The 19,339-nt window shown below is 55.1% G+C and overlaps 4 protein-coding genes across 7 annotated transcripts; 2 read left to right on the top strand and 2 right to left on the bottom strand.

The window, feature by feature from the left end:
• The first annotated feature begins 77 nt into the window (after positions 1 to 77).
• On the top strand, positions 78 to 3,755 carry palm1a (paralemmin 1a). The gene is made up of 4 exons (XM_088426012.1): positions 78 to 158; positions 1,107 to 1,266; positions 1,340 to 1,471; positions 2,574 to 3,755. The coding sequence occupies exons 2-4, from the start codon at positions 1,257 to 1,259 to the stop codon at positions 3,014 to 3,016; spliced, it is 585 nt and encodes a 194-aa protein (XP_088282138.1). The 5' UTR covers positions 78 to 158; positions 1,107 to 1,256; the 3' UTR covers positions 3,017 to 3,755.
• A 1,134-nt stretch (positions 3,756 to 4,889) lies between these two features.
• Positions 4,890 to 8,125, top strand: misp (mitotic spindle positioning). 2 transcript variants are annotated; one of them, XM_088425999.1, is made up of 5 exons: positions 4,890 to 5,018; positions 5,373 to 7,026; positions 7,273 to 7,358; positions 7,434 to 7,472; positions 7,594 to 8,125. In XM_088425999.1, the coding sequence occupies exons 2-5, from the start codon at positions 5,478 to 5,480 to the stop codon at positions 7,681 to 7,683; spliced, it is 1,764 nt and encodes a 587-aa protein (XP_088282125.1). In that variant the 5' UTR covers positions 4,890 to 5,018; positions 5,373 to 5,477; the 3' UTR covers positions 7,684 to 8,125. The 2 variants fall into 2 exon arrangements, with proteins under 2 accessions (XP_088282125.1, XP_088282124.1); XM_088425998.1 differs by having other exon boundaries at positions 4,896 to 7,026.
• On the bottom strand, positions 8,079 to 13,041 carry plppr3b (phospholipid phosphatase related 3b). The gene is given in 9 exon segments (XM_088425994.1): positions 8,079 to 10,329; positions 10,331 to 10,381; positions 10,443 to 10,616; positions 10,698 to 10,755; positions 10,854 to 11,043; positions 11,126 to 11,252; positions 11,330 to 11,515; positions 11,583 to 11,670; positions 12,692 to 13,041. Coding segments are annotated over 9 exon segments (2,205 nt in total). The 5' UTR covers positions 12,922 to 13,041; the 3' UTR covers positions 8,079 to 9,228.
• A 72-nt stretch (positions 13,042 to 13,113) lies between these two features.
• Positions 13,114 to 18,231, bottom strand: tmem259 (transmembrane protein 259). 3 transcript variants are annotated; one of them, XM_088425997.1, is made up of 12 exons: positions 17,922 to 18,231; positions 17,319 to 17,612; positions 16,345 to 16,638; positions 15,785 to 15,896; positions 15,605 to 15,715; positions 15,413 to 15,535; positions 15,229 to 15,329; positions 14,707 to 14,764; positions 14,352 to 14,435; positions 13,983 to 14,115; positions 13,814 to 13,913; positions 13,114 to 13,733 (listed from the first exon to the last, which is right to left on the bottom strand). In XM_088425997.1, the coding sequence occupies exons 2-12, from the start codon at positions 17,535 to 17,537 to the stop codon at positions 13,257 to 13,259; spliced, it is 1,812 nt and encodes a 603-aa protein (XP_088282123.1). In that variant the 5' UTR covers positions 17,538 to 17,612; positions 17,922 to 18,231; the 3' UTR covers positions 13,114 to 13,256. The 3 variants fall into 3 exon arrangements, with proteins under 3 accessions (XP_088282123.1, XP_088282121.1, XP_088282122.1); XM_088425995.1 differs by having other exon boundaries at positions 15,605 to 15,896; XM_088425996.1 differs by lacking the exon at positions 17,922 to 18,231 and adding an exon at positions 17,768 to 17,893 and having other exon boundaries at positions 15,605 to 15,896.
• Positions 18,232 to 19,339: the final 1,108 nt, after the last annotated feature.

Genomic DNA, 19,339 nt, shown 5'->3' with positions numbered 1-19,339 from the left:
TTCGTCTCGATATGACGTCATCCGCTTTATTTTGAAGGCGCGCTAGTTGAGTCCGGAAAGGGCTTTTATTATGAAAAGTTCGAGTGGGCGCGGTTTGAGCTGAGTGCCAGTCATCCGCCGACTATCGCATCGCTCGCACACGCACGCGCGTCCACGCAGTAAGTTGCCCATCCATCTATGCATGTTTTTGACGTCACGTGCCGCGCCGCGACGACACGTCGCGGCCAGGTTTTGGGTTATTGGTCAGGCCACCTGATTGGCTGCAGGGTCCTGAGTGTGGCGAGCACGCGCCTTTTTCTGCGGAGGCGCGCGTGCTCGGCGGAAGCACTATGATTGATCTGATGGGACTCAACAGTCAATACTTCAAGTTCTTTTTTTTTTGCAACGTTCGTTTGATGAACATTTTTTATTTTACAAACTTGAATTTCAACCTTGAAGACTGGCTCGATGCCTATCTAGTTGTAGTCGATGTAAACATTTGAATGACAGAAAGATACAAATGAGAGTACATTTAATTGATTGTACTTTCATTAAAATTGTTCATTCTAAATTCCAACGACATGCCCGAAATCTCCAAAACACTGGTTCGCTAAAAAAAAACAAAAAAAACATTTAATATAACATAAATATTAGAACGTACAATAGTTTGTTATTTCGTTTTCGCCGAAAAAATATTTTAGGCCGCCACTTTTAGCAGAAAAAAATAAACATTGACCAGTGTGCGTGTAAAGCATTTTCTATTCAAACTTTTCAGCTAGCTGTGGCGGTTCTCCTCTCAGCTGTTTTATATGAACTTTTCACCAGCAGGGGGTGCTAACGGACAGCCCGGACCAAAGTGATTTTGAAAAAGTCACTTAAGGAAAGCAAAGTGATTTAGAAATGTTTAGCTCCTTTTAGTTCGGGCGAGAAGGACTAATACGTCAATTATTTTGTGATACATGGAGCAGAAGGGACGTGGCAGTCAGTCACTAGGTGTCGCTGTGGCGGGTGTCCATCCAAAACAGACCAGCAAGTTACTTCAAAACTGGAAAGCATTATTTATGATTTGTTACTGTAATTTCAACGTAATGAGTTATATTATAAAATGTGTGTATTTTCAATGTAAGGTATTACAGTAGAGGCGCAACTTCCTTCCCCGTCGCGCTCCGTCAGAAACTGCCGGCAGGAACGGCGCCAGCACCCGGACCGCGCGAGATCCACCTTGCGCGACGTCTCCATTTCTCTCGTCCTAACAGAGGTGGGACGAGGTAGGCGAGATGAAGCGAGGTGAGTCGCGCCGTGGCCGGCGCCGCCCGGTGCGGGCACGGTCTCAGAGCTTCCCCGTCTCCACCGGTGGCAGCCGTCTACTCGGTGGAGATCCAAGTGGAGCGGGACAAGAAGACGGGCCAAACTCGCGTGCTGTCCTCGCACACCAAGCTTCCCGTGGACTGCTCTCGAGGGGGGGTCAAGGTTTACGAGGACGAGCAGAAAGGTGACGTCGCCTCGGCGGGAGGAAGCCCACGGCTCCCTTTTCAAAGCCGATTCAAACAGCTTACTTTAAACGACCTCGTGCGGTTCAGCGCCACGCGTCCGTTACTTTCAGCCATTTACTTGCAATGAAGTACTGAACGGCTGCTTCTCCGGTAAAAAGGATACGTTTAGGTCTCCTTTTCCATTTTTATTTTGATGCGAGTGGGAGGAGGGGGGCGAAATGTTTTCTCTATCCCGGGGGGCTTTGCAAAAAAATAATAAAGAAGAACTGTACTCAAGTGATCATTCACTTCAGGCAAGGAAGTACCCAGGCAAGAAAAGTACTTCAGGCAAGAAAGTACCACAGGCAAGAAAGTACCCAGGTGATTGAACCCTAAAGGAAGGACAAAAAGTCATCAATTCCTTGGAGCGCAAAGACGTATAAACGCGTCTTCGGGAGTGAACGAGTTCAGGTCGGCTGGCCGCAAGGACGCGCAAGTGGCGTCAAGTCACGTTAACTCGCAGCGTTCCAATTTTCCACTGACGGATTTAACCGCGTTGAGATACAAGTGACTCCACGACAAGGTAGCACTTAAGGATATTCCGCTCTCAGCAGAGAAGAAAAAAACCAGCGGCCGAGGCGGACACAGCTCGATTTGAACGTTGCGAAATCATGTCCGGCGCCACTTTCCGTTTTGGGGAATGGCGCTATGGAGTAACGTCATTTTTCATTGGTTTGAAGAGGCCAAGATGATTTGAGATACCGACCGCTTCCGAGCACCGCCATGCGTGCGAGAAATTCGAGGCAGAGTTGGGGACAAAGTCAAGGCGGGTCTTTTAAAGGGACGCTGTGTAAGATTTAAGCGTTTTTCATTCAAAAGGAATACATGAAATGTTTGGACATTTCCAAAACTCGCAAAGGAATGCGTTGTGAATGACCAACAGTACATTGGAAATTTAAATATGAAATGATATGACATGGGGGGCGGCCATGTTTGTCATAGCTACGGACGATGGGAAATGCAGCACCCGCAGCACCTCCCGCCGTCCGTAGTGAAAAACGCCAGTCTTGAAGTCGGTCAGGTCAAGTCGTGTGACTTGAGTCTCCCGCCTGCGCCCCCTAGTGGTCCACGAGGTCAACGGCCAGGACGGCGTCCATCTGCTCAGCGCCGCCGAGGTGGACGAGCTCATCCTCAAAGCCGACCAGGCGGCCGGACTGGAGGCGGAACGGGCGGACGACGGCGCGGCGGTGAGCACGGACGGCGCCGGCCCGTTATGCTCGGGCCGGGAAATCACCGCGGAGAGCGCGGATGAGGCGCCGCCGCCCCAGGAGCCCATCGCCGCCCCGGCGCTTCAGAGCGGGCCAGAACGGGACCACGGCGACGAGGACGAGGCGGAGCACTCCTCCGTCCGAGACAGGAAGACGTCGCCCGCGGAGGGAGGGGCGGAGCCCGAGGCGGCCACGCCCCCGCCGACCTCGGCCCCCGCGCCGCAGATGGACAAGGGCGAGACGGCGGGGGGCGCGGTCGTTAAAAAGAAAGGCCACAAATGCTGCAGCGTGATGTGAACCTGCAGGGGGCGCCGCCGAGCCGCATCTGTCTAGGCCCACAGCTTTCAAAGTTGGCACTTTTTTTTTTTAACACTGCCTTGAACGCAACACAATACAGCGGTACCCCGACTTACAAACAAACAAATCGGCTTACAAAACGCCTCGGCAGAAAAAGGCGGTAAAAAGGCGGCGACGGGAGAAAATTCAAGATGCGGACATTGTGGAAACCTTATCCTAACAGTGTTTGCCACAGTTTGCGATCGTATATTAATATGCCGGCTAATAGTTTTTGTGTGGATGTTTACGACAATCTTAACTAATTTAATTAACGATTGACACTAACAAACATCAAATTGACATTATCTATGGCTAACACTGTACATATTCGCATCAAAACGCATAAGCCGCTTTGGGCTGTTGCATCTGATGTTAGCATGTCGTTAGCAGTTGATGACTGCATCATAGCATATTTAGCCACGCTTTCTAACTCCGTATGACCTTGGCTTAGTAACCCTGTTCAAAGCAGCCGCATCCAGTTTTGCTCGGAAAAAGGAGCAACACGCGGAAGGACCCCAAAATGCGTGCCTTCCGACGCACATTAGCTCACAAAGGTAGCACTTGGCATGACTCCAAAGCAAACCAAACTGAAGCAAATTCACATGCTCAAAATAATCCCCAAAGTAAATATTACTCCCGTGGGCTTGTATTCAAGGATCATTGGAATTGTGAAATAAAAACGTACATATTAAATACCCTATATGCTCTCTCGCTCTCTCTCTCTGCACTCATCACCAACACACCAGCACCATCTCCAGGTGAACGAGTGAACTGCATTTATATGTCAACCGCTTTATGAAAGGGTTTTGGAGTGTTTTTTTTTTTTAAATTACTCTTTACGTGCCATATTTGGTTTAGCGTGCAACAATGCCATTCTAATTCTGTATTTGTAACCGTTTTTGGTGCATTTTTATCATTTAATAATATTGATCGAAGGGGTTGAGGAGCATTTTGGGGACTTGGAACGGATTAGACTATCAACATTTAAAAAGCGGCTCTACTTGTCAAAGCGGGTAATGACTCAGGAAATTACTTCCGGAACGAATAATTTTCGAAAGAACCGCTGAACGTCTTGGCTAAAAACCCTTGGACTGTGCGACTTACTGATGGAGTTTCATTGAAAGTTTGTTTCTTACCAGGAACGAGCGTAAAGGGATGTCAAGCGTTAGCATGCCGGTGACGAACTTTCCCCGCCGTAGTTTTCCGTCTCTTGGGGTCACGCCTTGGCAATTTGCTGTGACGCAGGTGACTTGTTTTCTTTTCTTTCTAATAAGAGATGAAAAACTCGAGAACGGCAATTGAATGAGGCGGCAAGATGGCTCCGTCAAAGTCACGTGACTGCGGGAAATTGGCGAGTTTAGCGCTCTCTGTGCGCGCCCCCAGGCGGCCAGGCCGCGAAACAAACGATGACCAAATATTTCTCGAACGCTCACTCACTCCACGGTGGATTTTTACTCGTTTTTGCCCCCATTCAAACAAAAGGTTTACCTACTAATGAACGTTTTTCATCATTTATGACAAACTGCATTTGATATTTCATGGTTTATTTTTGTCTTTAACTTTTGCCCTCCATAATACTCAGACCCAAACTCAGTCAAGCATATCCGTCTATTATGGAGATATTATAGGTGCTCCGTATACTTATTCCTCTTCTCTTAACTCCAACCAAAGCCGTTTTGCAAGTTTCCCCATTAAACACACTTGTTCGTCGACGGCGCCGCGTCTCCTCCGAAGAATCGTCAACCGCCAGAGGAGCGAGGAGGAGGAGCACTCGTCAATCGTTAACAAAAACGCGAAGAATCCTCAGCTCAGCGCTGCCGTCAACATGCGGGTGAGTTGGCGGGGCCGGGAGCAGGAGGCGGGGCCGGGAGCGGGGGGGCGGAGCGGAGGCCACGGGGAAGAGAGAAGGTCAAGTTTTCACACACTCGCTCCCTTTTTCTTCAACGAGGTCAAGCCGGCTCAGGTGAGGTTCTTCTTCTCAACTCCCAGTCGGCGGATACGGCCAGAAGCGTTAAGCGCGGCGCCGGCAGCACGCTTTCTCTTGGACCCTGACCTCGCGTCAGTTGACGTTAGCACGCTCCTCATCATCTTATCAGACGGCAGCAGAGGGGGGGCGCTATCTGGGCTTATCTGCTGGGCCGCACATGTCAGCTAAGGCTAAAGCTAACGGTTTTGTCTGAAGCGCTCGCCCAATGTTTGGACCGTCGGGCGTCATGCCTGGGATCATTTTCAAAGCGTGCGGCGCCATCGCCCGGCGGTTTTGAACAGCTGTCCGCTTATCAGCATAGTAACAAGGAAAGCTGCGGCGTGGCCGCAGCACCATCTTTTCCTGTTGCGGTCATAGCGGCGTTTCTCCTGCGGTCGCCTGCTGGCCGTCAGGGTTCAGGCTCCGTTGACACGCCTTGCCGCGCTCCGCCCGGCCATGGACGACGCCCCCGGGAGGTGGGCGCCAAAGCCTCTGTCCTCCCCGCCGCAACCGCGTGACCTAAGTGGAGGCCGGGACGACCCCCGGGCTCCCGACGGCCTCGTCCGGGCCCACCGGGTCATGGTTCGGGGCGACAGCGCTGGCGACGACAGCGGCGACGAACACAGCTCGGGCGGTCTGGACAGTCCCGGCAGCGGCTCGGGGTCCCGCCGCGGGTTCTATTCCTTCGTGGAAGACCCGGCCAGTCCGGAAGCAGAGCTGAACCAGGCTTGGATGGTTTCGCCTCAGCGGCAGGTTCATCTCACCACCCTGAAGGAGGATAAGGCCTTCAAAGTGCAGACTTACGCGAGTGGCAAAAAGCCAGAAAGCTTGTTTGCAGACACAGAGTCCCGACACCAAGTCCAGGAAGAAAACCTATGTCAACTATTTGATGCGGAAGAAGACAGGCAACTGAGGAAGGAAATCATCCAAAAGCAAGCCCCGAAGAAGAATTCGTCACTCGAGCTGAGCCAGCAGCTGAGTACGCTGGAGAAGATCGATTGGACTCAATCTGCAGATAGGCTGGCAAAAGGATTCAGTCTGAGCTACGGTCCAGTCGCCGCAGAACCCCCTCACCCCGCGGAGCCGGGAGCAATCGACAGGACGCAGATTAACTTCAGCGTAGCTCGACGGCAGTTCCTCCAGCTGGAGCTGGGCGAGCCGAAAGTCCCCGTTGACCTCCGGAGGACGGTGGCGGAGGACGCCGCACCGCCTGATTCTGCTACGGCTCAAAGCTCACCCGGGAAGGGGCGCGAGGCGGGTCCGAGCGCCGCATTGAACGAGCCGTCGACCGCAAAAGACGGCGAAGACGCCGTTCCTGACGGCAGTCTGCCAACTAGTAGGAAAGGTAAGGCCCACGTCGGCCGCGAGACCCCCATCGAAAAGGAGATCCGCCTAGTTCAAGAACGGGAGGAAAACCTCAGACGCTCGCGAGGCCTGAAGCGGAGCGACGGCTTCTCGGAGATGGTAGAGATTCAAACCGGGCGTGTGCAGACACCCCTGATTCCCCACAAGGCCAGAGAGAAGAATCACGTGAGCTTTATCATTCAACGAGAAACCCGCCTGCGGGCTCTGGAATGGCAGAAAGACTCGCGGGACGCAGAGGAGCGGTTCCGGGAGGACCCGCGGGACCCGGAGGTCTCATCGCCCTCCAGCCGTCTTCGTCGACAGCCAGAGGAAACCTCCGCGCCCCCGACGCCGATGCGGACTGGGACCGTATCTCGGCAGGTCAACCGGGAGTCACCCGGCCCACGTCGCGGGATAAACAGCGTCCCGGATTTGATCGAGAAGGAGATAGAGGAGGCTCTGCGACGAGAGCGCGAGCTTCGGGAGTCTAGACAATCGAGAGAGTCCTCGAATTCTGGGCGGTCTCAAGTCTCCAAGGACTACATAGAATCCGGAGAGTCAGGAAGGGAGTTCGGGGAGCCCCGCCTCCTTTCGGCACCTCCTTTGGCGAAAGAGGCATCAAAGAGGACCATCGGGCACTTTCATCCCACAGAAAAGTCAGGTGCGTCCCAAAGTCTTTCTTCTCTTTGTCGCACCTTGCTGCAATAGCAACACGCCTACCATCCTCCGCCACGTGACCTTTATGCGCTCGCGGTCGTAATGCGCAAACAATCAGTAACCGCGCGATAGGCGGGCCAAAGTCCTCGGCGAATCGGCTCCCCGTTGTACCGATCGACGGCCGAAAGAGCAAAAGACGTCATCCCGTCCTGTCACGTCGCGTCACGTCACGCCACCTGTGCCTCCACAGTCTCGCCTCCCTCCGAAGGCCTGACGGGGGCGCCGCCGAGGGACCCCGAGGAAAGACGAGACAAAAAGAAGACGGATGACAGCTCCGTGAGTGTGGCTTTAAAAGTCAACATGGACAAGAAGTTTGACGCGGCGCTCACTTCCTGTCTGCTTGTCTTTTAGTATGCTGGAATTCAGCTCGTCGATGACATCAACAACCAGGTGAGCTTTCGCCCGCTGCGCAGTCTTCGTCCCTGTGCTTTTTTCTTGTCTTTGAGAAATACTCGAGCGGTCCCAATGTCTCTTGCGCGTTTGGGCCACGACGCAACAAATGTGTCGACAGGTGGTGGAATCCACTCGAGTCGCTCGACGTAAAAGCCGACTGGCTCTCCGCTGGGAGGCGGGCGTCTTTGCCAACCGGCCGCAGCCGTGAGAGCGACGGGGGCCGCGACCACGCCGACCCGCGCAGAGGCCATCCCGCGTTTTGCTCAAAGCCGGCGGAGGAAGACGACTGAGATGCCGACGGTTGCTTCCGTCCCAAAAAGCCCGTATGCTCTTGGCCACTGTTTCTATGGCAACATGCTGCTGGGCCTGCCGGAAACGTGCGGGCGCGGGTGTGTGCGCCTTTGGTTTTTTCTGCGCGGTGTGGACCCAACCCAATGAATTGGATTTGGGGCAGGGAAATGCGCCATGTCGCGGAATGTCCCCCTTATACAGTGTACAAGCTTCTGATCTTCGTCAACAGCGTTTCTATGGCAACTGCGCAACGAGCCTCAGGCTCCAGGATGCAAACAACGTTCTTATTTGGAGATAGCAAATGGTCTTTGTGTTTTCTGTCACGAGACAAAAAGAAAATCTTTTGCCTTTGAAAGACATTTTATTTGTCATGCAGCCGTTGTTTACATTCAGCAAAGCGTTTCACATTGAGGCTTCATGTGGCTTCAGAGGCCGGCCCGCCTTTAGCCCGCCTCGCACCGCAGGAGAACGGGCTGCCTCGCACGCTGCCCTCCAGACGACCCCAAAGGTTGAGCCGAGGGTTCTGCCGGTCATTGTTTCTCGCTCCTCTAGGCGGCGCTCTCGCTTCGAAGATGTCGCAGAGGACTTGCGCTAGCTTTTATCTAGAAACCAAGAGCACTATCTGGAGGAGTGAAAAATTCTGCCATCGCCGCCACAAACTCGGGGCGGAACTCGCCAAAGGCGACGACGGGCCATCGGACTCGGCGAAGGCTCGACGATCGCCGCGTCGCCGGAAAAGCCTCCAAAATGGTCCGAAATCTAGGGACGGACGCTGGTTGCGTTCTTTGCGAGCGTTAGGCGTTGAGTAACGCTAACTGGAGGGCGATCCGAACGGAAATTCCAAATGTTCTTTTTGGGCATTCCGGCCGAGTAAATTTGCACGGGCTACTTCCTCTATCCGACAAGCCTCCCGACATTCATTTTCTTCTCTTTTGAGCGCATACGTCCACATTAGCATTTTGTCACACAAACGCACAACGTCACGCGCACACGTTTTACGGAAATCGAGCCGCCGCCGCACACGCGGCCCCGGCACGTAGACGTGTCTATGCAGACGCCGGTTGTTGCGCTATCGGGGATAGATAGGCCGGCCGCCGCATCGGAAGCGGCGTCCCGTTAACACGCGCAGGTTAACCCCCAAAACCGACCGAGGTCGCCCTTGGAGTCCGAGGATCAGAAGTTCGCTCGCGAGCACCGAGGCAATCGGCGGCTTTTCCAAGACTCGCGGTTGGCGTCGAATGACCCTTTGGCGATTTAACTCAAGCCGGCGAGAAGTAACGGGAATGGGAGGAAGTGTATTCTGATCTGGAATGCGCAACACAGCGTCTACGTAAAGACGTCTACGGTCGAGACCGCGAATCAGAGTGCCGCCCGCTGTCGGACGGCGCGGCAAATAGGAATCAACGGATGTATGGATGCCAGCGCGTCCGTGGCGGAGGTCTTTCCAAACCGGGCCGCGGAACTAGTCCTTCGTTCCGCGACCTTGGAAACTCTTGAGGCGGTTGTCCCCGTGAGTCAGGTGAGCGTCCCGCTCCAGCAGAACCAGCGCCGTCTTGCGTCTAGCGGCCATTTCCTTGCGCTGCGCATCCGTCAACACCTCGAACTGCGCGTGGGACGCCGGCGGCGCTTCGGAAGCGGCCGGCCGCGGGTCCCCTCGCCGCGGGCCACAGGGGTCGCGTGCGTCGGGCCCAGCCCACTCCCAGGGAATGGGCGGGCTTCCGGCCGGAGGGTGGTGAGAGGCGTGGGCGTCCACGGTGACGACGGTTTCCCGCAGCTTCTCGCCGGCCGGCCGGTATTGCGGCGAGGGGCCGCCCTCGCCGGCGGGGGACCGGGACGCCAGGAGGCCTTGCCGCTTGGACATGGCCACCACCTGGACCAGACGCGGCTGGTTGGCGGGGAGGCGACCCGACACTTCGCCGCCGGCCTTCTCTCGGATGGCCAACCACTTGGCGCGGGCCAGGGAGCTCTTTGGCGAAACGGGAGGCGGGCCCGCTTCGGGGATCTGCGGCGGCCTGGGCGTCGCCACGGCTTTGGCGCCTCCCGGAGGAGGAGTCGGGTCGGGATGACCTCGGTCGTCCCTCCCGGCCTCCGGGCCCTCTCGGCCGCGCACGCCGTCGTCCCGCGCGCTTTGGGCCCGCATCTCCGTAGACCTCTGCTTCCATTCTGACAAGAGACGCTGCGATGAAACCGGGTCCGCGGGGACCTGGTCCGTCTTCAGGCGTCGCTGGATGGGCTGGACCGGCTGGACGGGCTGCACCGGTGGGACCGGCGGCGCCGGGGCGGGGGGTCCGTCGCCGACGCTGGTCCGAGGCAGCGTGTTGCTGAAGGTCAGCATGGTCTCCTTGGCCATGGGGCCGCGCGGGGCCATGAGCTCGACATCTACGCTGGCTCTTTTCAGGCTCCCCATGGAAGCGGCCTCCCTCTGAAGAGGCCCCGGGGGGGCGGCGGCGGCGACGATCTCGTCGTTGCTGTCGGAGGCCGAAGCCGGGCCCTTGTTGTAGACCGACTCGTGCCCTCGCTCGGTCAGCGCTCGCAGAGGGTCCTCCAGACCGGGCGGGGGGGGGCGGGACCGGCGGAACCTCGGTCGACTTGAAGTTGGCCACCGCGTGGACGGCCTGCGGGGGCAACGGGCGGCATCAAATAACGTGGAGCAAAGGAGCGGCGGGTCCGGCTCACCAGATAGGCGGCGATGAAGGCTCCGATCAGGAAGCCCACGTAGATGTCGACGGGGTGGCTTCGATGTTGCGTGATCTGAGTCAGGCCGCTCAGCGCCGCCGCGATGGCGAACACGAACACCAAGACGGGCTTCAGCAGCTTGCTGCGGTCTGAAATGGTGGCGTTGAAATACATCTGCGGGGGAGACGGGCAGTTATGGTCACGCGGCCTCGTCTTTCGCTCCGACTGCTCCCGTTCCCCGTCGGCCGAACTTACGGAAACATACACGGCGGCGAAAGCGGACAGAGTGGCGTGCTGGGACGGGAAGGTCTTCCTGCGCAGGCGAAAAAGGAGGAGGAGCAAGGCGTGAGGAAGCCAGGGCGTGAGGAGGCCGGGGCGTTCGGCTGCGCTGCGCGCCGGGGGCGGGCGCACCTGGCGGCGGCGATGGCGTGCTGGTCGTGGCCCGAGCAGATGTCTTTGGTGACGTAGGCGTTGGTGTCGCACGACACGTGGCTGTAGTTGGGCTTGCACACCGTCAGGAAGAAGGGGGCGTGGTAGCCCGTAGACAGCTGGATCACATCCGTCACCAGCGCCGTCGCGCACAGGCCGAACACGTGCACGCCTGCCGACCCCCTTTAGTCATTCCGGGCTTTCTCATCGGTTTCGCCTCCGAGCATGTAACGACGAAGTTCCGGCGCACGTACCCACAAAGCGGACGGTCCTCCTCAGGAAGGAGTTGAAGTTACAGCCCCCCGCGTTGATGGATCCCTCGGCTCGCCGGACTTTGGCGCGGGACTGCAGCAGGTAGACGAGGGCCTCCACCAGCATGATCTGCCGATGGGAGGAGGAGACGGAGGGGTTGCTTGAGAGACCGGCGGAGGCACAGGCTCGCTTCCGGCGGAGGATACCGAGGCGGCCGGGCCTGCGAAGGCCAGGCTGAGCAGCATGAGCAGCGGGATCATTTCGTCGCCCCCGTCCACGTAGGGTTTGCTGAGATCGCGGTCGTGACAGCGGAAGCCGAGTCGCGGGGGCCGCAGCACGTCCGTCAACTCCAGGAAGTAAAGCGACACCATGGACGACGCCACGATGGGCAGCTGCGCGCGCGCGAAGGTGAGCGACGGCACGTCTCAGCGGCGTTCGTTTACGCGTGCGCGCACGTACCTCGACAAAGTAGAAGCACGGCAAAAGAGTGAGGCTGTCCTTGGACCATTTCTTTTTCATCTTGTCTGACGGCGGACTCATCATCGTCCTGCAACGCGCGCGATACACATGCCTGACATTTGCCTCGATCTCAATTCAAAGCTAAAAGCAAGTCTTGACCCTCGGCGAGAAATCTGAATGTTTGAGGTCCACAAAGAAAGCCGGGATTCGGTCCCCACCTCGGAGCAAAAAAACACAAAATGCGCACACACGAGCCATGAGGCAAAACAATACAAAGTCCTGCCCCTTCGATGTGCATTCTCCATGAAATCTTTCTCGTGATGAGATAGTGTTTTTCATGTGTTGTTTTTTACTTGAAGTTGAAATATCTCTAGCTTGTGCTTGGTGGTCAGAACAAAAAGTGTACCTGTGGTACTCGGAAAGAAAATAGAATGGCAATTAAAAGAGCACCCAAACATGTCTGTTTTCCACTGCTTGTATTAAAGCAAGCTTGGGAGATCTGGACACGATTATTTGCCGAGACAACACGAGCGCGGCCATGCTTGCCGCCAGGAACGGAGAGGCGACACCTTCAACGTGCGTAATTGGCCTCATTTGTGTGGTTGCGCCGGCAGTTTTGAGGGGCAAGGCTCGGAAATTGCACAATTTACAAGCAGTTTGTCTTCAACGTACTCCGATGAGCCGCCGCCCCTCCAAAAATCTGGCAAAATTCAGATTTTCCAGATGACGTTTGCGTTGAAAAGAACACATCGTCTCCGCCTACGGTTTTGCCTCCTCAGTGAGGCGACCGCTTGGCTTCAAAAACAAGGGTATAAATAAACGCTCAATCCGAAAGTAACAAGTGTCCAAAAATAAAAACCCTAAACCGTGCAGAGCGCGCGAAGCCACCCGGAGAAAAGGTGCATAGTACGCATGTATAGCGCACGCCCCACGCGCATTATTCAAGTCGAGGGGGCGTGGCCAAGCCTCAAAGCCAGTTGCGCCAATATTGAGGACCGCGCGCGACGACAAACTAATGTGCATGTGCTCGAAACGTTTTCCATCGCTGTGCGCGCCCACGTGTGATGCGACGAGAAGCAACGCGACGCGCGGCCATGCACGCGCCTCACCCGATGAGACGTTTTGCTGGCTGCCGGAGCACGCGGGGAAAAGGCAAAAAGGAGCCGCCGTTGCCGTTGCCGCCGCCGTCTCGTCCGCAGTGCCGCTGAAGAGCTCGATGCGCGCTCTCGCGCGCCGCAGCGTCAAATGGACGCGCGCGTGCGCCTGTATGTGCCGCGCGCGCGTTAACTCTCGCGATGCCGAGAAAAAGAGACGGTGCCAAACTGTTGGGGTCGGACATGAGCGAGGAGAATAAAGGATGGCAAATGGGTAGAGTGACGTCAGCGAGCGAGTGAAAGAAGAGCCAAACGGCTTGTGGTGGTGAGCGTCAGACTTTGATTGGACGAACAAAGAAAAACAACAAAAGACAGACACCAAGCCAAATGAGTGGAGTCCCGTCGGGATACACGAGAAAGCGTCTCGCATCCGACGCTTTCCAGTCCTCCCGCAATACGTTTGACAGGCGGGCGGGGCGAGGCGGGGCGGGCCGACCCCGTCTGTCCAACCGCGTAAGGCGTACGACTTCCAAATAAAAGCGGTCCCTTCGGGTGACGGCTGCGGGCGGGCGGCGCGGCCTCAGGACGCGCGGGAAGAGCCGGGCTGCGCTCTGCAGTCCGCTTGCGAGGGGGGCGCGGCCACCTCCGGAGGCCGGACCTCCCCGCCGGCGGCCCCTCCCTCCCGGCCGCCGGCCCCCCCTTCGCCCAACCAGAAGCGGGTGACGTCGCCCACGTCGGCCGTCCTCTCCTGGCCGGAGGACGCCAGCGCTTCCGTGATGATGGCGGCCGTCTGCGCCACCCAGTTGAGCTCCGAGCGCACCTCGCCGACGGAGGGCGGCGCCGGAGTCTCGGCCGGGGCCCGGAGAACGGCGGCGTCGGAGGGCTCCGGCGGTGGCGGCGGCGGCCCGGCCGCGTCGTTGTTGTTGTTGAGGCTGTCCTGCAGCGCCGTCTGGTTGGCCTGACCCGCCTGCTGGTTGTGCAGCAGCATCTCCTGGATGCGGATCTGCTGCAGGATGGCCGGCAGCTCGTAGTGGTGGAAGAAGTAGATCATGGAGTGCTGGCGCCAGAGCAGACGTGGGCTTAAGGACGCGCGGCGGGAGAACCCCAGGCGGCGTCGGGCCCCGCGGGAGGACCGACCTGGATGAAGAGCCAGGAAGTGACCAGCGCCAGGCTGCTGTACTGCCCATTGAAGCGGTAATGGTATGCGTAGAAGGCAAAGTGGTACAAATAGAAGAACCTGCGAGACGAGAGCGGAAGGAGTGTTGAGAGGGGGAGGTGGGGGGGGGGGCGCGGGGAGGAGTGTCACCTCAGCCAATGACGTTTGCTGGTGTTGGTGTGACAGCAGATGGCGTCGTACTGGTCGGCCAACCACACGATGAGGATGATGTAGAAGGCCGTGGTGGTGTCGTTGAAAAACTCCGACATGATGGCCTCCATGCCTGAGGGGCGCAGGAAGTGATGTGGGCGAGCCATCCGGGCGCCCTTGGTCTTATACTTTACCGGAGCGCTGAGCTCTTCTGCTGTTTCGCTGCGCGACCGTCAACTTCAAGCAAGTTCCCCGAGACTCATTTTGACATCAAGAAATCCGAGATACCGGGGCGGAAGGATGGTAAAAATCCGTCTTTGGGAGCCGGACGCTTTTACGGTTAGCGGGCAGGTCCGCTCCGAGACTCACCGACGAGAGCCAGGATGACGGTGAGCAGGGGGGCCGCCGGGAAGGCGATGGTCATGTTCATCTCCAGCATCTGGAGGAGGTCCACTGAAGAGCACACAAAGAGAGAAGCGCGTCCCTTCCCGTTCTTTTTTCGCAACCAAGACAAAATATAGTTAAATATAAATATAGTTTTACTTTCACCCTAACCCCTCAAAATGTGGCATGTGCCCAATCTATATGTTTATATATATATGGATTCAAAGAATTTTTGTTTTGTGAGAAAAAAACCTTAACAGCTATTAAATGCCCATAATGCTTTGCATTGGGGTTGGGGCTTTGGTGCGGTGTGCCGCTGTTTCTTAAGAGAGCCACTCACCGATGAAGACAAAGATCTGGTGGTGCGAATACCGGAGCAGCATGGACACGGACAGAGTCTGTAAAACAGAGCAAACCTCAAATGCAAAACTTTCACGAGGGAAAGCTGACGCTGAACTGCACTGCGCTTCCACGAACGTCCACTGTGAGGCACACAAACCCATCGACAACGTGACAGATTTTCACAACAACTTTTCGCTCCTCAAGTTCTACAGAGAGCAAGTTGGTTTGACTTGCACGCGTTCCTGACCAAGGACGCGCGTTTATGAAGTTACGTTGCGAGGGCCATCTCGGGCCGTCCAAAAGGCCACAACGGGCCACCGTACCAGCGCTTCGTGAAAGCTTGAATTTTTAACCACTCTGCAAACGGCCGACGGGGTTATCGGCCCATGACTACCCACCGCCGCGTCCGTGAGCGAGCCCCGGTTTGATTCCGGCGGACCTGGCAAATGTCTGCTCTCCAAGTGCCCCCCCCCCCCCCCCCCCCCCACTTTGCGGCACGCATTGAAGGCGAAGGGCTTACAAAGATAACCATGATGACAAAGGCGGCCAGGTAGGAGGTTCTGGCCATCCACATGCTGACGAAGCGGTAATGCTCCCCGGACACCACGTTCCTAAGGAAGCCTGCGCACAAGCATACGGCGCCACACGCCCGTTAGCCACCGCCCAAACGGCCCGACGGCCGGCCGCCGCTACGGGCCCGTCACCTTTGTTTTCCTCGTTCTCGGCGAGCGCCTTGACGCTGGACATCAGGATGTCGTCGTAGCCCAGGAACTCGTCCAGCAAGAAGCGACTGAAGCCGTCGCCGAAACACTCATCCTTGGTGGGATCTGAAAGGTAAAAAGGGCGCGCTCGGCATGGCGCCGCTCCTGTCGGTGGCCGGCGGCCGGCTTGCTCACCCAGGGTGACCACCATGACGGGGATGTTGAGTCGCTGCCGCGTGCTCTGCGACAGGCGCAGGAAGCCGTATTCCAGAGAATACTCCACCATGTACTCCTCCTGAGGCCAGGCTGCCGGGCACAAAGACGGAGGAGCGCGGTGACCGGCGGCGCCCGGGCGACGCTTCCCGTTACACCCACCTTTTGCCACGTGACTGAAGGAAAGGTCCCGGCTGTCGTTGGCCCCGCCTCCCGCTCCTCCCTCCCGCCCCGCCACCGGCGGCTTCAGGCGAAGCTCCGTGTCCAGCTCAAACTGTCGGCGGGACAATTGGACTCAAATCGAATGGCTCCGTAGGGATGCGGCAGTATGCAGCGTTAAATAGCGCTTCAAATTCACAATCGATACTTCCGTCGCGCAGGCTTCTGTCTCCTTTTGATTATTTGAGTGACCATGTAACACATTACGCATACGGCATTTCACATGTACAATTTTTACATAGCCATCCATCCGCCGGATGTCGAGCCAGGCCTCGGTTAACAAGAGTAATTATATTTAGAAAAAACTAAACAAAAAACAGAGCAGTTAAGTAAAGACGGCAAACATAATCATCAAATACGGCCCAAAGACACTTCAGACGCTTGAAAATGTAACAATTCAATGACGTCAGATTTTGGCTGGATTCGATGCGATTAAATAGCTTCGATCAAGTTTAGTTGCGTGCAAGAAGCTACAAACCATAGCGCCAAAGAGACCGGCGTACCTGCGCCGAGCTGTTGTCGAAGGTGTCGGGCATCATTTCCTCATCCTCGTCATCCTCTTCCTCTTGCAGCGCCGCCAGACTGAGGGCGGCGATGGCACCTCCTCCGGCTGCGGCGCCCTCCTCCTGTAGGTCGTAGAACTGCAGGAAGACGGGAGGCCGGCTGGAGTTCCTCTGGATCTCCACCCGCAGGATGCCGTCACGAGGCCAGCGCTCCCTCACGCCCTCCAGGCAGTTGATGGGCGAGCGAGAGAAGGCGATGTGGATGTAGGCCAGGATGAAGAGGACGAAGAGCGCCTGATGGCCACATTCACAAGAAGCCGAGGCAGGATCTGAATAAGACCGGCTGACACCGACACGTCATTCTTGAAATTGCAAACGCCGATGCCCGCAAGCGGCTACGAGCAAGCTAGTTTTCTCGGGCGCCTGTTTGGCATTTGAGACACAGGAGAACTTTTGAAGAGTCCGGAGATGCAGCCTGAATCTCGGCGTTCCTCGCATCGCCTTCTAACAGGGAATGGGCACTTACTAGCCGTAACTAAACTTTTGTTGTTGTTGTTTTGTTTTTTTTGTGAGGTGCACGGCGTCATGGCAAGAGTCCCCTCTCAGCTCACGCCACAATTGTCCTCTTTCACGCCGACACAACATCTAGGCCCGGGACACCCGTAGCGCCTCCCAATTCGAGGAGTTCTGCCCCGGGACCGTGACCTCATCCAGCTCGCCAACGGGGCGCCGGTGGCTTTTAAGACACGGAGGGTGTCGAATATGATGGAAAGTGGATCGGATTCAGGACCACATACCCGAGTGGACTGGGTCGCATTAGAAAAAAACGTATACGTGTCGTTCACACTGCCAACATCAGCTACAGGCCGCATAGGGGCAAAAAAACAAAAGAAAACTGAACCGGGTCACTTCAGACTGCTGTGAGAACGTAACAATATGTTGGCGAAGAAAGTGAAACTGTAGAGCAAGGTCACCTTGAGCAGCACGAAGAACTCAAAGACCCTCCTGAAGGAGGGCGGGAAGAGGCGGGCGTAAGTGACGGCCATCTTGAAGAAGAGCGCGTGGAAGAGGCGGTCCCGAACGTTGATGAGGGGGTTCTGGTTGACGTTGGGGTTCCGGATCCTGTTGGGCCCCATGTTGTTATTGTTGTTGTTGAGTGGGACGTTGTTGTTGTTGGCCTGATTCTCCGACATGGTCTCTCTCTGGCGGGTGCGAAAAAGTCACTGCGGACGACCGATTCTAGGTGAGCATGGCTTCTCGTCTTGGCTCTACAACACACACACACACACAAACACACCCACGCACAAGTGCAAGAATTGAACATGGCGATTCCCACAGTGGATCCGGGTGCGCCAAACGGGTCAAGCGCTTTTAAGTGGACCGAGGCACACGAATCACGTGACATCCGCAGGTGATTGTTTACGAGCAAAGTTTGGAGAGCCGATGGAGGGAGCAGCCGAGGCCTGGCTCAACATCCGGCGGATGGAACTTGTCTCTTCTCGCTAGGTCCTTCTCCAAACAACGAGAAGAACCCGGACAAGAATAAGACCCCCTCCCCCCCTCCATACGCAACGTACCTGTTATTGGCGGCGTCTATTGGAGTCCATCCCGGAGATTCCTTCGCGACGCTTTCGCGTAAACAGACGTGCGGACTCCGTCAAACGCGAGCTAGTCGGCTAGCAGGCTTAGCTTCTTTTAGCATAGCCGTTATTAGCTAAGGAAACTCGTCAAGCGCGTCTGTTCCGGGGACAAACTACGGGGGAACCGCCGTCAATGTTTGCAGGCACTTCCGCCGCATTCGACACGCAAAAGTTCCAACAAAGTCTGTGCGGCGAACTCAACGGAGGGCTAAAGCTACAGAGCGGAAGTACTTGCTATAACCGGAAGTATGGATTCTCAAACTGTGGAGTCGTAAATTTGACGTCATAGATGAACAGTATGCGGTTACGCGACGAGATTGGAACGACGATATTCCGATAATAAAAGGCAAAAAAAATAGATTTGTCAGAAGTTAACGGTTTTATATAAATTCCTGTTCTTTAGTTATTATTATTTATTCACGTAAACGCTGGATTATGGCAATGCCTCGAGGTGATGATGTGAGAGGTAGTTCTTGAGACTTCCCCTTACATTTTTATTATTATTATTATCATTATTATTATTATTATTATTATTATTATTGTTATTGTTATCATTATTATTATTGTTGTTTTTGCTATTATCGTTATTATCATACTTTTTTGTTACTCTTCATTGTCATTCATTGTCTCTGTATTATTCTTTGTTATGTTCTTCTATTCTTTGCTAATTGCTCACAGTTTTTATCCATACATTTCTTACGCTGTATTAAAATTATTACTATTTAAAAAAAAAAAAAAAAAAGACTAGTTAGGATCGACGGGATCCTGTTTCATCATTGGCGATTATTGAAACGAGCTGTCCCAAAAGCACAGGTCAAATTTCATGTTGTGACATTAAAATTGCTGACGCTTTTTGGCCGACACCATACTAAGACGATGAAGGATGAAATATATATATATATATATATATATATATATATATATATATATATATATATATATATATATATATATATATATATATATATATATTAAAATGAATCATTCCTGATATGTATATACGACATGATTTATCCATTTTTACTGGTTTTAATACCTTGTTTTTCGACTGAATGAGTTATATCGGGAATACCTACAACCGTTACTTCAGTTCCAAATTTATTCCAAGTATCAAACACAAAATAACCCAATCGTGTAATTGTAGTGGCCAAACGCAAGCAAAATCCATCTTGAACTCGTGCTCATGAGATCTGGCTTTAGATATCAAGCCGCGGACGCATCTTCGCAGGATATTAAGAGGGCATCTTGTCGTCATCTTGTGTTGCTGTCGTCATCTTCTCCGATGGCGCCATTTTTCCACATCAATTGTGGCGATGACGTCGCTCAAACGGCATTCGCGTATTCGTGTACGCCTC

The sequence above is a fragment of the Hippichthys cyanospilos genome, chromosome 10 (assembly GCF_059441005.1).
Source record: "Hippichthys cyanospilos isolate Australia breed blue-spotted pipefish chromosome 10, RoL_Hcya_1.0, whole genome shotgun sequence".
NCBI classification, from domain to species: Eukaryota; Metazoa; Chordata; class Actinopteri; order Syngnathiformes; family Syngnathidae; genus Hippichthys; species Hippichthys cyanospilos.
Note: the sequence above shows the minus strand (reverse complement) of the source record. Positions and strands in the feature narration are given on the sequence as shown.